Below are 17,679 nucleotides of genomic sequence, written 5' to 3'. Positions count from 1 at the left end.
CAGGGAGAACATAGAAACTCCATACAGACAGTGAGACAATATATGATTACAATCAAGCCATCCACCATGCACAGATACATGATCAAGGGAATAATGTGGATAACGTTTAGTGCAAGATTATGTCCAGTAAAGTCTGATCAAAGATAGTCCGAGGATCTCCAATGAGATAAATCGAAGGTAGACACAATATGCTGGTGTAACTCAGTGGGACAGGCAGCATCTCTGGAAAGAAGGAATGTGTGATGTTTCAGATCGAGACCCTTCTTCAAACTGATGTCAGGGGAGTGGGCGGGACAGAGATAGAATGTAATCATAGACAGTAAGACTGGTGGGAGAACTGGGAAGGGGGAGGAGAAGGAGAGAGAGGGAAAGCAAGGGCTATTTGAAATTAGAGAAGTCAATGTTCATACGGCTGGGCTGTAAGCTGCCCAAGCAAAATATGAGGTGCTGTTCCTCCAATTTGCGCTGGGCTTCACTCTGACCATGGAGGAGGCACAGGACAGAAATGTCAGATTGGGAATGGGAGGGGGAGTTAAAGTGCTGAGCAACCGGGAGTTCAGGTAGGTTAAGGCCGACTGAATGGAGGTGTTCAGTGAAAGGATCGCCGAGCCTGCGCTTGGTCTCGCCGATGTACAGGAGTCCACACCTGGAACAGCGGATACAGTAGATGAGGTTGGAGGAGGTGCAAGTGAACCTCTGCTTCACCTGAAAAGACTGTCAGGGTCGAAGGGGGAGGTAAAGGGACAGGTGTTGCATCTCCTGCGGTTGCAGGGGAAAGTACATGGGGAGGGGGTGTTTGGGTGGGAAGGGTCGAGTTGACCAGGGAGTTGTGGAGGGAGCGGTCTCTGCGGGTATGATTGGTTTAGTGTCATTATCTCGTTAAATAAGATTTCATGTGTTAATTGGTTTTAATAAATCAAAGTTGATTACAGCCACTGAATTCAGTCTGGAAACCCGAGATGTCTCATCAACGAGTCTAGAACAGTTTAGGTTAGATTTTTAAATTAGAGATACAGCGCGGAAACAGGCCCTTCCCCGCACATTAACACTATCCTACACCTACTGGGGCAATGTTTACATTTACAACAAGCCAATTAACCTACAAACCTTTACGTCTTTGGAGTGTGGGAGGAAACCGAAGATCTCTGAGAAAACCCACGCAGGTCACGGGGAGAACGTACAAACTCCGTACAGACAGCACCGAACCGAAACGGGATCGAACCTGGCGTTGCATTCGCTGTAAGGCAGCAACTCTACCGCTGCGCCATCGTGACTGGCCGTGCGCCACCGTGACTGGCCGTGCGCCACCGTGACTGGCCGTGCGCCACCGTGACTGGCCGTGCGCCACCGTGACTGGCCGTGCGCCACCGTGACCGCCCTCATGGTTTCTGTGACAATTGTTCTTTTGTGTCATGTGAAACTTTTCTGACTTGAGTCCTTCCTTGCCCTGGGTCAGAAGCCTTGCCCCACTGCGCTGTACTGCACGACTTAAACCAATTGAGAATGTTTTGGCTCGGAATATGAAGGGAAAAGTTACTCTGGCAGTTCTTTGGCAGGGCCCTCAATATTGCACCTGTACAACTGACAACTATTCTTAAAAGTAGCAGTACCCTGGCTATTAGTGATATGAATCTCGATAGTAATGCAGCGCATCATGCCAAAAACAACACTTACAAAAGCCTGGAGGCTTCTGAGAGGAGTTTGTAGAAAGACGAGGTGGCACTAATAGCAAAGTAATAATCCAGAGACTATTTAGAGGAACTAAAGACAACTGAAACTGCCAGTGCTGAGTCTGAAATACATTCATTTGTCATTAATGAAATCAAAACTTTGCTTCCAGTTCTTTAAATCATTTGATTTTAGTTATTTGGGCACCGAGAACACAGAGCGGAAAATCAGGCCCCAAACCTTAACTTAATTTTTAGTTTAATTCAGTTGAGTTTGGTTTAGAGATGCAGCAGGGAAACAGGACCTTTGGCCAATCAAGTCCACTCCAACCAGCGATCCCTGCACACTAACACTAGGGACATAGAAACATAGAAAATAGTTGCAGGAGTAGGCCATTCGGCCCTTCGAGCCTGCACCGCCATTCAATATGATCATGGCTCAGTATCCTGTACCTGCCTTCTCTCCATACCCCCTGATTCCTTTAGCCACAAGGGCCACATCTAACTCCCTCTTAAATATAGGCAATGAACTGGCCTCAACTACCTTCTGTGGCAGAGAATTCCAGAGATTCACCACTCTCTGTGTGAAAAATGTTTTTCTCATCTCGGTCCTAAAGGATTTCCCCTTTATCCTTAAAATGTGACCCCTTGTTCTGGACTTCCCCAACATCGGGAACAATCTTCCTGCATCTAGCCTGTCCAACCCCTTAAGAATTTTGTAAGTTTCTATAAGATCCCCCCTCAATCTTCTAAATTCTAGCGAGTACAAGCCGAGTCTTTCCAGTCTTTCTTCATATGAAAGTCCTGACATCCCAGGAATCAGTCTGGTGAACCTTCACTGCACTCCCTCTATGGCAAGAATGTCTTTCCTCAGATTTGGAGACCAAAACTGTACACAATACTCCAGGTGTGGTCTCACCAATACCCTGTACAACTGCAGTAGAACCTCCCTGCTCCTATACTCAATTTACAATCTTTACCACAGCCTATTAACCTACAAATCTGTACATCGTTGGAGTGTGGGTGGAAACCGGAGCACCCGGAGAAAAACCCACACAGTCACGGGGAGAACGTACAAACTCCATACAGATAGCACCCGTAGTCAGGATCGAACCCGGGTCTCTGACGCTGCAAGGCAGCAACTCTACCGCTGCGCCACCGGGCCGCTCTTCTTGTATTCAATTGATCTTAACGTTCGGAAGGGAGTTTGAGTATTGTTTGTAACATAATGTTTGCCACGCGATTTTAACTATTGCTGAATTGAATCAATCAATTGAAAAGCTCGTCTACTTTCCTCAGTGAATTTAATTCCTCGCTGGCCAGTATGGAGCAGGACAGAGATTTCTGGATGGACCATCGTTTGAGACCCAAATCTGAGACCTCCGCCCACCCAGGCACATGCATCATTCACGATGCTGACAGGTGAGAAAGATCTAACGTCCCCGAGCACAAAGCCAGGTAGCAGGCTCGAAGGGCCAAATGGCCTACTCCTGCACCTATTTTCTATGTTTCTCCCTAGTCCTCCGACTCGTTCACTGTCCTCCAGGTTAATTTTACTGTCTGTATGCCTATTTGTCACCTTCCCCTCAGCCAACAATGAACCTTTGTATATTTCATAGTCATAGAGTGATACAGCATGGAAGCAGGCCCTTCAGCCCTACCTACCCACATAGGCCAACATGTCCCAGCTACACTAGCTCCACCTGCCTGCGTTTGGCCAATGTTCCTTCAAACTCGTACTATCAATTTCCCTGATCATCATCTGCTTTGATCTCTCCTTTTCAGACCTTACATGGTATTTGTACCCTTCCATATCTCTAGTTTCCTTCTCCCCTGACTCTCAGACTGAGGGGTCTCGACCCGGAACGTCACCCACTCCTCTCCAGAGATGCTGCCAGAGTTACTCCAGCATTTTGTGTCTATCTTCGGTGTGAACCAGCATCTGTAGTTCCTTCCTACACAGGAAACGTCTTAGTATCGCCTCCCGCTTCATGCCATCTCAGCTGTGTGGAGCCAGTGGTGACATGGACCGTTGAGGCTTTGAACCAAATGCAAAGTCCAAGAAGGTAGCTACCCAAGCCTTGACTTGACATTCAACTAGTCACAACATCCATCCATGGTGACCATGCCATCTTTGTGAACACAATCCAGTAGACAATAGACAATAGGTGCAGGAGTAGGCCATTTGGCCCTTCGAGCCAGCACCGCCATTCATGTGATCATGGCTGATCATCCCAATCAGTACCCCGTTCCTGCCTTCTCCCCATATCCCCTGACTCCGCTATTTTTAAGAGCCCTATCTAGCTCTCTCTTGAAAGCATCCAGAGAACCTGCCTCCACCGCCCTCTGAGGCAGAGAATTCCACAGACTCACCACTCTCTGTGAGAAAAAGTGTTTCCTCGTCTCCGTTCTAAATGGCTTAATCCTTATTCTTAAACTGTGGCCCCTGGTTCTGGACTCCCCCAACATCGGGAACATGTTTCCTGCCTCTAGTGTGCCCAAGCCCTTAACAATCTTATATGTTTCAATGAGATCCCCTCTCATTCTTCTAAACTCCAGAGTGTACAAGCCCAGCTGCTCCATTCTCTCAGAAAATGACAGTCCCGCCATCCCGGGAATTAACCATGTAAACCTACGCTGCACTCCCTCAATAGCAAGAATGTCCTTCCTCAAATTAGGGGACCAAAACTGCACACAATACTCCAGGTGTGGTCTCACTAGGGCCCTGTACAACTGCAGAAGGACCTCTTTGCTCCTATATTCGATTCCTCTTGTTATAAAGGCCAACATGCCATTCGCTTTCTTCACTGCCTGCTGTACCTGCATGCTTACTTTCATAGACTGATGTACAAGGACCCCCAGATCCCGCTGTACTTCTCCTTTTCCCAACTTGACGCCATTTAGATAGTAAGATAATTTCACAATACTCATCCTATAATCTTGCAAAGACTCCATTGTTTTTCGGTGAACATGTCTGCAGTCGTGACTATCTCAATACATTGCTCTAACAATCTTTCACGTAAATACAATGGCATTTAAACTGGACCCATTAGTTCCATTTCTCACGTGTAGATCACACATGCATGTGATTTTATGATTTCCATCAGCAGGGTTTCCTGGAATTACCGAGACACCACATTATGGATGACTACATTCTTTTCCAAGCAACTGTGCTATAAAAAACATTTAAAAAGTTAGCAAAATTCCAGCATTTTCCCTGTGCACTGCAAGTAATCACAGTATCTCAAACCCTTCTCAGAACAGTAGTTTCCCAGCCCAAGTCAAGTCTCCATGGATCTTTCCCTCTCTATAATTGTGTGTCTAAAAAAAACCTCAGCCTTTTTTCCATGGTTTTTATGTTCCTGGTGGTTTTGACTGAAGCCACAGAGGAATGCGTATCCAGGCCTCACAAGGCTAATCAGAACAATCGCCCAGCCCACCCCTCAGTTCACCCACCCAATTGCAAGACCCTTGTGGGACCCTCACAACGATCCAATGCTTTAGCCACCAAGCAAGCCTCACACATAGAAACATAGAAACATAGAAAATAGGTGCAGGAGTAGGCCATTCGGCCCTTCGAGCCTGCACCGCCATTCAATATGATCATGGCTGATCATCCAGAATCAGTATCCTGTACCTGCCTTCTCTCCATACCCCCTGATCCCTTTAGCCACAAGGGCCACATCTAGCTCCCTCTTAAATATAGCCAATGAACTGGCCTCAACTACCTTCTGTGGCAGAGAATTCCACAGATTCACCACTCTCTGTGTGAAATGGTGCTTGTCCACAAACAGCTCAGTCAGCGGCTGTAAAGATGGGAGTGGCAGGTTCCACAGGTCATAGTGTTGCCCGAGCAAGGGGGTTGCTTCCAAGATGGCCCCCAACCCAGGTGACTATTTACGTGCTAGCCACAGAAGCAGATCGACAATCACATATTACAATCGCTCCACACTCTTAAACCTCTACTCCTACAGCAACATCTTTTACTTTAACTATGATCTTCCTCTATATACACCATAAATGGCTCGACTGTAATCATGCATTGTCTTTCCACAATAAGAAGTTTTTCACTGTACCTCGGTACACGTGACACTAAACTGAACTGAACGGAAACTGAACTGATGGTGTTTGCATGTGGAAGCGCGGAGGTAGGAAGCTTCATAAACCTAACTTGCTTCCCGATCTGTCACCAAAGTACACTGAGGAATGGGCAGCCTCCTGTAGGGTAACTGCCAGCCATGATTGTACCCTCTGCTGCTCACCGAGTCAACGGGAGGAGGGCAAAAACAACCATGTGTGTACGAAGGAACCGCAGGTGCTGGTTTGCACCAAAGACAGATACAAAATACTGGAGTAATTCAGCGGGTCAGGCAGCATCTGATTCAGCGGGTCAGGCAGTGTGAACTGTGAGGGAAATGCTATGAGGATGCAGGGTGACTTGGACAGGTTGGGTGAGTGGGCAGATGCATGGCAGATGCAGTTTAATGTGGATAAATGTGAGGTTATCCACTTTGGTGGCAAAAGCAGGAAGGCAGATTATTGAAAGGTGGGAAAAGGAGAAGTACAAAGAGATCTGGGGTCCATGTTCATCAGTCAATGAAAGTAAGCATGCAGGTACGGCAGGCAGTGAAGAAAGCAAATGGCATGTTGGCCTTCATAACAAGAGGAGTTGAGTAGACTAGCAAAGAGATCCTTCTGCAGTTTTACAGGGCCCCAGTGAGACCACACCTCGAGTATTGTGTGCAGTTTTGGTCACCAAATTTGAGGAAGGACATTCTTGCTATTGAAGGCGTGCAGCATAGGTTCACGAGGTTAATTCCAGGGATGGCGGGACTGTCATATGTTGATAGAATGGAGTGACTGGGCTTGTATACTCTGGAATTTAGAAGGCTGAGAGGGGATCTTATTGAAACATATAAGATTATTAATGGATTGGACACGCTAGAGGCAGGAAACATGTTCCTGATGTTGGGGGAGTCCAGAACCAGGAGCCACAGTTTAAAAATAAGGGGCAGGTCATTTAGAACGGAGATGAGGAAAACCATTTTAACCCAGGAAGTTGTGAATCTGTGGAATTCTCTGCCTCAGAAGGCAGTGGAGGCCAATTCTCTGGATGCTTTCAAGAGAGAGTTAGATAGAGCTCTTAAAGGAAGCGGAGTCAGGAGATATGGGGAGAAGGCAGGAACGGGGTACTGAATGTGGATGATCAGCCATGATCACAGTGAATGGAGGTGCTGGCTTGAATGGGCCGAATGGCCAACTCCTGCACCTATTGTCTATTGTCTATTGTCTCTGGAAAAAAGGTATAGGTGACGTTCTGGGTCAAGACCCTTTATCAGACCCTTCACGGTGAAGGGTCTCAACCTGAACTGTTTCAGGTTGAGTCCCTTTTCTCCAGAGACACCCGTTGAGCTACTCCAGCATTTTATGTCTATCAATTGTAAAAACAACCATGGCTGGGTTTCGAGTAAGAAGCAATCCTTTCGTTTCTCTTGCAGAGCTGTAACCGTCGAGGATTTCATCTCCTTTAGCTTGGCCCAGGGAAGAGGCTGCTGCAATGAAAGCACGCAGTAAACGGCACCTGGACCACGGGCTGTACAGTGGAAGACTGCTCCGGTGAACCCCAGCAGTAACCTGGCTCACTGCTTGCAGCTCGAGTTTGACTTTGCAGTGTAATTTCTGCAGCACTTTCACGATAAAACTAAAATCACTGCACTACTTTGTTAGGTGTGGTCATCTCAATCATTTTGTGTTGCTCCAGCACTCTTTCACATCAATACAGCGGACACACTAGTGGCCATTTTGTGCATGTCTGTGATTTTATGATGTCCTTTGGCTCAGTTCCCGGGATATCTGAGACCCCAGTTTATGGCTGCATTCTTCTCCAAGTTACCCAGTTAAAACTTGGCTAAAAAAGACATTTTAAAATCTAGTGGCAACGAAGGGTCTCACTGATCTGAATTGCAAATGTGCTTAATCTCTGAGTTATCAAATAGCTTCCAGCTTGCCTCTCCCACACACTCAAAGCCCCAGAGGCGAACAGCCAGCTGGATCGGCTTTTCTCCACAGACCGTACTAAAGATACAATTGCTTCAGGGTAGACTCGAAAGATTAATTCACACGAGATCTGTCACTAAAGATACTTGAACACAAAGATCATCTTGATATTGGATATCTCCCACTTCAATTTGGTGGGATTTTTTTGCCTCGGGTCACTCTAGTTTAGGGCAAGCCATTAATTCTCAATCCAGCAGAGTTTACAATGCAGTCTCCTCCACCATTCTGCACGAACACAGTCAAATCCATTCCACATTCACCCGATATATTAAACCGATGCCTTGACCACCCTTGTAAAATAATCCCTGGCCCTAGTACCAAGAGGAACAGAGGAATAGTTTCCAGTTTCCCAGCCACTGTTTTTCCCTCAATTTAAATCTCCAACAATGACTGTGAAGAAAGATTGGCCAAAGATGTTATCCCTTTTGCAGCTTGTGTGCGAATAGTCTGCCGTGTTTCCCGGATTGGAACAGAATGTAAAATGTTTGGGATCGTGAATGATGAGAGATCAGTGTGTCTTCACCAGTCTTTTGCAAAAACACAAAGTGCTGGATGAAATCAGCGGGTCAGGCAGCATCTGTGGAGAGGGGATGGACAGGCAACCAAGCAATCTGAAGGAGGGTCCCGACCTCCACTGACACTGCCTGAGTTCCTCCAGCACTTTGTGTTTTGATCAAGATTTTAGCACCTGCAGTTAGTTCCTTGTGTCTCCACTTCACTGCTCCTTTTCTAGATAGTAGAGAGCTGTTTCATCCAGTGAAGTTCACACCATCCAAGAGCACATCATTGTATCCCCGCTACTCCACCACCCTCACAGTGGCCAGGCATCCTCCTCACTCAGTACATCAACATAAAGTCACCATTCACAAATCCCAAAGCTCACACAAGCTTCAAGCTCTCAGAGAGACGCAAGGAACTGCAGATTCTGGAACCTTGAGCAAAGCACAAAGTGCTGGAGGAACTCAGCAGGTCAGGCGGCATCTGTGGAGGGGATGGGCAGATAACAATTCGGGTTGGGATCTTTCTTTGGACGTTAATCTTCAGATGGGACCCTTCAAGAACTCTGACTTGGCACAAAACTCAACATCTATGGACTATCCCACAACACCTAACAGTGATCTTGATCTCAAGAACCACAGGACATAGGTTCAAGAACAGGATACGTTCATAAGTTCTGGGAGCAGAATCAGGCCATTCGGCCCATCAAGTCTAATCCGCCATTAAATCATGGCTGAACTATCTTTCCCTCGTAACCCCATTCTCCTGCCTTCCCCCCACAACCCCAGACACCTGTACTAATCAAGAATCTATCTATCTCTAAAAGATATCCATTGATTTGGCCTCCAAAACCGTCTGTGGCAATGAATTCCACAGATTCACCACCCTCTGACTGAACACAGGTTCAAGAATCAGAGGACGTAGGTTTAAGATGAGTTGGCAAAGATTTGAGGGGGATCTGAGGGGCAACTTTTTTTTACACATAAGAGGTGGTAGTTATGTGGACGAGCTGCCGGAGGAGGTAGTTGAGGCAGGTACTATCACAACGAAATATTTGGCCAGGTATATGGATAGGACTGGTTTAGAGGGATTTGGACCAAACGCAGGCACGTGGGACTATTGTAGATGGGTATTGCTATTGCTATGACTATTGCTAGATGCAGGAAAAATGTTCCCAATGTTGGGCGAGTCCAGAACCAGGGGCCACAGTCTTAGAATATAGGGGAGGCCATTTAAGACTGAGGTGAGAAAAAACTTTTTCACCCAGAGGATTGTGAATTTGTGGAATTCCCTTCCACAGAGGGCAGTGGAGGCCAAATCACTGGGTGGATTTAAGAGAGAGTTAGATAGAGCTCTAGGGGCTAGTGGAATCAAGGGTTATGGGGAGAAGGCAGGCATGGGTTAATGATTGGGGACAATCAGCCATGATCACAATGAATGGCGGTGCTGGCTCGAAGGGCCAAATGGCCTCCTCCTGCACCTATTTTCTATGTTTCTATGGGGCCTATTGGTCGGTGTGGGCAAGTTGGGCCGAAGGGTCTGTTTCCACACTGTATGACTCTATTTATCTGGTGACGTCACGGTGCCGACTGTGGGAACTCGAGTGCTGAACGTTTTCCAAAATTACAACAATAATCATTCAAGGGGAGCAGATGCTGTCAGATTTTGTTTGTTTTTAAAGGAGATGATCTGCCTCTTCAGTGTTTAGTTGTGCCCGTCTCTGCGAGACTCTGCTGCACTGGTGTGAGGCACCACACCAGTGAGACTGCCACACTGCAGCCGGGAGCTGCAGAACTACCTGTGTTTCCCATCACTTGAACCAGAGCAGCTGCAGCAGTGTTAAAAATGTACAGAGTCGACCTGTCTGCAGACAGTGGGACAAAGCCAGGCAGGACTGCTGCCTCAGACATCAGCGAAGATGCCCTGAAGCAGCACTTACTCACCAAAAACCTGCCGAGTTATAGCATCAGCAACACACAACTCCAGAGCACATGACAGCCCGGGGAGCACCATGAACAAAATGAGGGGAGCAATGGGCTTTGATATCAAGGCAACATTTGATCAAGTGTTTCAACAAGAAGCTTTAATAAGACGGAAGACAATAGGGATCACTCAGTGGCTGCACTCAGTGGAACCAGAGGTGATGGTTGTTGCCCGTTCAGTTCAGTTTATTGTCACGTGTACCGAGGTACAGTGAAAAGCTTTTGTCGCATGCTAACCAGTCAGTGGAAAGACAATACATGATTATAATCGAGCCATCCACAACGTACAGATATGATAAAGAGAACAACATTTAGTGCAAGATAAAGTCCAGTAAAGTCCGATTAAAGATCCAGTCAGGTAGCTAGTAGTTCAGCACTGCTCTGTAGTTATTGGTAGGATGGTTCAGTTGCCTGATAACATCCGGGAAGAAACTGTCCCTGAATCTGGAGGTGTGCGTTTTCACACTTCTATACATTTTGCCTGATGGGAGAGAAGAGGGAGTGGCCAGGGTGCGACTGGTCCTTGATTATGCGGCTGGCCTTGCCGAGGCAGCGTGAGGTGTAAATGGAGTCAATGGAAGGGAGGTTGGTTTGTGTGATCACCACCCAGTGAAGAGGTGATATCAGGTCACATCAGTCCCAGGATATAGTTGCACAGAGCCGTGTCCTGGACCTAAATTAATCCCTATCACCCAGAAGGCAAGAACAGGAAACATGTCAAGTCAAGTCAAGAGAGTTTATTGTCATGTGTCCCAGATAGGACAATGACATTCTTGCTTTGCTTCAGCACAACGGAATATAGTAGGCACAAATACAGAACATATCATATCAGTGTGTCCAAACACCATTATATAAATATATACACACATCAATAAATAAGCAGATAAAGTGCAAATAAACAGATAATGGTCTATTAGTGGTAGACAAAAATGCTGGAGAAACTCAGCGGGTGAGGCAGCATCTATGGAGCGAAGGAAATAGGCAACGTTTCTGGCCAAAACCCTTCTTCAGACCAAATGGTCTATTAGTGTTCACAGATTTGTTTCAGTTGAGTTTAATAGCTCGATGGATGTGGGGAAGCAGCTATTCCTGAACCTGGACGTTGCTGTCTTCAGGCACCTGTACCTTCTACCTGAAGGTAGTGGGGAGATGAGTGTGTGGCCCGGATGGAAACACTACCATGTCCACTCTGAGACTCATACTTTATATCAACTTCAGCCTACATAATCAAGGACCACTTACTCCCTGGACTTCTCTCCTGTTAGGCAGAAGCTTGCAAGGAAGTATTGCCAGATTCAGGAACAGCTTCTTCCCCAGTTATTAGACCCTTGAATAGACGTGTCATATGTAAAGATTTATTTCTGATCTACAAATCTACCTTGTTAAGACCCTTGCACTTTTGTTCATCTGCACTTCCTCTGCATTTTTTTTTGTTATTTTAGTTTAGAGATACAGGCCCTTCGACCCACCGAGTCCGCGCTGACCGGAGATCACTGTACACTAGCACTATCCTACAAACTAGTGCCAATTTCCAATTTTTATCAAAGCCAATTAACCTATAAACCTGTACATCTTTGCAGTGTGCAAGGAAACCAGAGCACCCAGAGAAAACCCACGCAGGTCTCGGGGAGAATGTACAGACAGCACCGTAGTCAGGATTGAACCCGGGTCTTGGCCCTGGGAGGCAGCAACTCTACAGCTGCGCTATGTATCTGTAACATATTCTGCACTGTTTCTTTTTCACTATTGTTACCTGACATACTCACTATGGTGTAATCTGCCTGGATAGAACACACAGCCAAGTTTATGCCTGTATCTCAGTGCACATGAGGATAATAATCCAATACCAATACCCTTCAACAGAGTCTAAATCCTGGATCTCCATACACTGCAGCTGGATGGGAGTACCTTCAGTGGAAAGAGTGCATTGTCTCACCTCTTCGAAAAAGACAATAATGCAGGCCTCAGCAGTAACACTCTTATCAAGAGTCAAGAGTGTTTTATTGTGATGTGTCCCAGATAGAACAATGACATTCTTACTTACTGCAGCACAACACAATATGTAAACATAGTACACTGTAAACAATATGATAAACGAGAGAAAAAAAAAGTTCAGTGTGTAATATATACACATACACACACACGCACACATATATATATACACACATACTCAAAAAACAAACAATAATAGTGCAATAATAATAATAGTCTATTGTAGTTCCGAGCTTATATGAGGTTGTGGTGTTTAATAGCCTGATGGCTGTAGGGAAGAAGCTGTTCCTGAACCTGGATGTTACAGTTTTCAGGCTCCTGTACCTTCTTCCCGATGGCAATGGTGAAATGAATGTGTGGCCAGGGTGGTGTGTGGGTCTGATGATTTTGGCTGCCTTTCTGAGGCAGTGACTTCGATAGATCCCTTCGATGGTGGGGAGTTCAGAGCCGGTGATGGACTGGGCATTGGTCACAACGTTTTGCAGTCTTTTCCGCTCCTGGACGTTCAAGTTGCTGAACCAGGCCATGATGCAACCAGTCAACATGTATGAATAATGGAAGCCTGAAGTTTGACAATATAGCTGAAAAGAGGATATCACAAAAATAAGTACTTTAACTTAATCCATCACCCGATTTTAAATGAGATAAAAATAACCAAAATATGTATTTACTAACTTACTACTTTTCCCCCCAACCCTAGTAATTCTCTTTTCATAGTATTTTTTAGAAACATTCAAAATGTTTGTTTCATTGGGGTCAAAAGTTGCAGTGTAATTTGAAGGGGCCCATGGAAGGGCAGCAATCAAGTGCAATGAGTGTAAAATCACTACGGTGGTTAAATTATATGGGATCATTTGCCCATTGTAATGGGAGCAGCTTGCACTGCTACAGATGTGTTTCAAATTGGTGTCAAATGTCACAGAAGCTCAAGTTATGTTGAATGTCAAGTCCACGGATTTGAGATTAAGAAGGAGGAGGTGTTGGGGCTCTTGAAGTGGACGCGTCCCTGGAACCTGATGGGATCAATCCCAGGTTATTGAGAGAGGCAAGAGAGGAGATTATGGAGCATGATGTTCTCTAGCCACAGGCGAGGTCCTGGAGGACTGGAAGATAGCGAATGTCGTTCGAAGTAACGTAAACACAAAATGCTGGAGTAACTCAGCGGGACAGGCAGCCTCTCAGGAGAGATGGAATGGGTGATGATTCGGGTCGAGACCCTTCTTCAGACTCTAATATTGTTCCTTTGTTTAAGAAGGGAAGTAAGGGAAGCATAGGTTTCTGAGCCTCACATCAGTGGTAGTGAAGTCATTGTAGAGAATTCCATCGGATAGGATTTACTCCCATTTGGAAGAGAATGAGTTAACTAAGGACAGTCAGCATGGCTTTGTACACGGCAGGTCGTGTCTTACTGGCTTGATCGAGTTTTTTGAGGTGATCAAGGTGATTAATAAAGGGCCTGTCCCACTTGGGCAACATTTGCGCGTAATTTACGCATCATCGTTTACGCGTCACAACGTACAACATGCGCATTGTGCCGCGCAAGTGATGCACGCATGGTGCGCATTACATGCACATGGTGCGCGGTGACGTAGGCAGTGACGCGTGGTGTGTGCGGTGCCCCAGGGTTTTGGGATGTACAAAAGCTTCGCGCGCCATCTGCGTGACATGCCAATGATGCCCAAGTGGCACAGGCCCTTAAGGAAAGGCAGTGTCTATGTGGATTTTAGCAAGACATTTGTTAAACTCCCCCATGGTAGGCAGATCCAGAAAATTAAGATGCACAGGATTAGCAGTGACTTGGTCACATGGATTCACAACTGGCTGACTGCCAGAAGACAGAGAGATATAGTGGAAGGACAATATTCAGGCTGGAGGTTTCTGACCAGTGGATTTTCACAGGGATATGGGTTGGGACCGCTGCTGATTGTGATTTATATAAATGACTTGGTCATAAATACAGATGTGAGTCGGTTAGAAAGTTTGAACATGACATGAAAATTGTTGGTGTGGCACACCGTGGAGGAAGGCTGTCAAAAGTACACAGCCTTCACATGGGTGAAGAAATGGCAGTGTGAGGTGTTGCACTTTGGGAGGTTGAATGTAAGATGAAAATAAACAATTAGTGGCTACTTTTCTGAGACAGTGTAAAGTTTACATTGAGTCAATGATGGGGAATTTGGTCTGAGTGATGGACTAGGTGACATCGACAACTCGCTACAATTTCTTATGTTCTTGGACAGAGATAGATCCCAAACGAATTTGTGATGCAATCCGACAGTCTGCTTTCTATGGTGCATCTGTAGAAGTTGGTGAGAGTCGTAGGCAACATGCCAAATTTTTTAATTTCCTCAAGGAAGTAAAGGCTTTCGTGTGCTTTTTTTGGATGTTGCTTCAATGTAGTTGGTTCATGAAAGATTGTAATATTTACATCTAGGAACCTAAAGTTCTCATAAGATCTAGGAGCAGAATTAGGCCATTCTGCCCATCAAGTCTACTCCACCATTCAATCATGGCTGATCTATCCCTCTCAACCCCATTTTCCAGCCTTCTCCCCATAACCCCCGACACCCGTACTAATCAAGAATCTGTCAATCTCAGCTTTCAAAATATCCATTGACTGGACCTCCACAGCCATCAGTGGCAATGAATTCCACAGATTCACCACTCTCTGCCTAAAGAAATGTCTTCTTATCTCCTTTCTAAAGGTACGTCCTTTTATTCTGAGGCTAAGGCATCTGGTCCTGGACTCTCCCACTAATGGAAACATCCTCTCCACATTCACTCTATCCACTATTCACTCTCGTCTTTCACTATTCTCAACCATTTCCACTTCAGCTGTTCCATTGATGCTGATCGGGGCAAGTACTCCACCACGCTTCCTGAAGTTGATAACTAGCTCCTTCGTCTTGCTGTCATTGAAGGAGAGTTTGGTGTCCTGATACCATGTTATTACGCTCCACATCTCCTTTCTACACTCCATTTCATCATTGTTAATTGTCCGACCCACCAAAGTGGTGTCATCTGCCAACTGGTAGACGGAGTTAGAACATCATTTAGTTGCACAATTGTGAATTATAGGGAGCACAGTAACTGAGAATGGATCCTTGTGGAGCACCTGTGTTCAAGTTCAAGTTCAAGTTTGCGTTTATTGTCACTTAACCAACTAAGGTACGGTGACATTTGAGTTACCATACAGCCATACCAAGTGAAAAGAGCACAACACACAGATAACTAAAATTTAACATAAATATCCACCACAGTGGTATCAACATTCCTCACTGTGATGCAAGGCAAGAAAGTTCAGTCATCTTCCTCCTTGTTCACTATTGTCGGGGCCTTGAACTCTCCACAATTGCCATTGCCGACAGTCCGATGTCCAAGCCCTCGCGTCGGGATGATCGAAACTCCAGCGTCAGGACAGATTGGAACACACGGAGCTCCAGAGTCGACCACTTCTTACCGGAGACAGTAGTGGCGTCACGGTGTAAAAGTCCACAGGCCCCGCGGTCGGAGCTTAAGAATTATTGTGGAAAATATTTTGTCGCCTATCCCCCCCCCCCGATTGTGGTCCCAAATCCAGAAGTTTGGGGAGAGCTTGGATGGGATTATGATGTTGAATACAGAGCTAGGCAATATATAGGTTTCTGATATCGGAGTCCTTATCTGCCATGTACCTGTTGTGACATTAGGCAAACTGCAGCGGATCAAAGCTAACTAGTCAATCTGCAAGTCAGAGAATTTCACACTCCTGACTTGTGCCTTGTACAGTGCCCTCCATAATGTTTGGGACACTGTACACCACAATTTGAGATTTGTAATAGAAAAAAAAATCACATGTGGTTAAAGTGCACATTGTCAGATTTTAATAAAGGCCATTTCTATACATTTTGGTTTCACCATGTAGAAATTACAGCAGTGTTTATGCATCAACGTTCAAACACAGTGCAGGACTGTTTTGCATAATACAGCATTGTTTATCATTTTAAACAGCAAATACGAAGCTATGTTGCAGTTGTTTGCGAACTGAACACAATAGGCCCCAGATCCTTCTATGCATGGGGCTGCAGTTTAAAACAGCAGCTGTACAAATCGTGGAGAGTTTGTCAGGCTATCTTTGTGTTGTGTCTACGGGGCAAGATGGCGTCCTTGGGATACATAGGCCGACTCGGGACTTTTGACAAGAACCGTGAAACCTTTACCTCGTACGGTGAGCGAATGGAAATGTTTTTTACTGCAAATGACATTATTGAAGCTGAAGAAACAGAGGATGATGATCAAGTGAAGGTAAGAGCACAAAACAAGGCCATCCAGGAACGAAACAAAGCCATTCTATTAACTGAAATTGGTCCTGAAGTTTATGAAACTCTCACCAACATCCTCGCCCCAGAGAAAGCAAGGAATGTTTCATTTGAGACTCTTCTCTCAAAACTTGATGCTCACTTCAACCCTAAGCCCATAGAGATTGCAGAAAGTTACAAATGTCACACAAGAAACCAGAAGTCTGGTGATACTGTGGGTGAGTACATTATCTCATTGAAGTTGTCTCTACAATGCAATTTTGCAACATTTCTGGATCGAGCTCTGCGTGAGAGATTTGTATGTGGAAAGCTGGATGAGCGAATCCAATCAAAATTACTGAGCACACCAGCCCTTACCTTTGATTTGGCATGAAAAACTGCTTTGACCATGGAGATGGCATGTCAAAGTGCACATGAGTTTCGCCCAACACATGCTGGCACAGTCAACAGTCTAAAGGCAGTTCCAAAACACAAGCATGACAAGACAGGGAAAAGGCCTTCACAGCAAAGTTCTGGGAAAAGCACAGATATGTGGTATCGATGCAATGGTCAACACAAAGCAACTAAGTGCCAGTTCAGGGACTCTACGTGCTACAACTGTCAAAGGAAAGGTCACACTGCATCAGCATGTAGAGCAACATCACAGGACAAAGCAAAACAAAAAGCTCGACAAAACCAAATGCGTGGGATTCGCAACCTCGAAGAACAGTGAGAGAGTAATGAGAGCCATCTATACTATGAACGATGGGTCTGGAAAGGAAGACTTTCAGACAAGGGTCAAAGTGAACCATCAATACATTACTATGTGTATTGATACCGCTGCTGATGGCACTATTATAAGCAAAGACACCGATGAATCCAAGTTTAGCAACATGCCTATCACAGAAACAAACGCCCAGCTGAAAACGTACTCTGGAGAAGTGTTGGAGAAGTGTGGAGAGATAGTTTGTGACGTACAACACAAACACAAGACTGAAGTTGCCAATAGTTGTCGCGAGTTATGTCAATAGGCCAATGTTGATGGGCATAAATTGGCTCCGCTTACTGAAACTGGACCGGAAATTTCTATTCCAAGTCAAAACGCCAACGCAACTGGATCAGTTGTTGCAGAAACATCATGCTATGTTCAATGACAGCTACGATGGCATAAAAGGCGAGCGAGCACACATCAGAATTAGATCACCA

At 45.5% G+C, this 17,679-nt stretch overlaps 1 protein-coding gene across 1 annotated transcript in view; it reads left to right on the top strand.

Annotated features, from left to right (window-relative positions):
* c21h3orf20 (chromosome 21 C3orf20 homolog) overlaps nt 1-7,463 on the top strand; it is a 106,003-nt gene extending 98,540 nt beyond the window's left edge. Inside the window, exons 19-20 of the mRNA XM_033039318.1 lie at nt 2,967-3,089; nt 7,166-7,463. Coding sequence (XP_032895209.1) covers nt 2,967-3,089; nt 7,166-7,241 — 199 coding nt within the window. The 3' untranslated portion in view covers nt 7,242-7,463. The remainder of the gene's footprint in view (nt 1-2,966; nt 3,090-7,165) is intronic.
* The last annotated feature ends 10,216 nt before the right edge of the window (nt 7,464-17,679 follow it).

The sequence above is a fragment of the Amblyraja radiata genome, chromosome 21, assembly GCF_010909765.2.
Source record: "Amblyraja radiata isolate CabotCenter1 chromosome 21, sAmbRad1.1.pri, whole genome shotgun sequence".
Lineage (NCBI taxonomy): Eukaryota > Metazoa > Chordata > Chondrichthyes > Rajiformes > Rajidae > Amblyraja > Amblyraja radiata.
Note: the sequence above shows the minus strand (reverse complement) of the source record. Positions and strands in the feature narration are given on the sequence as shown.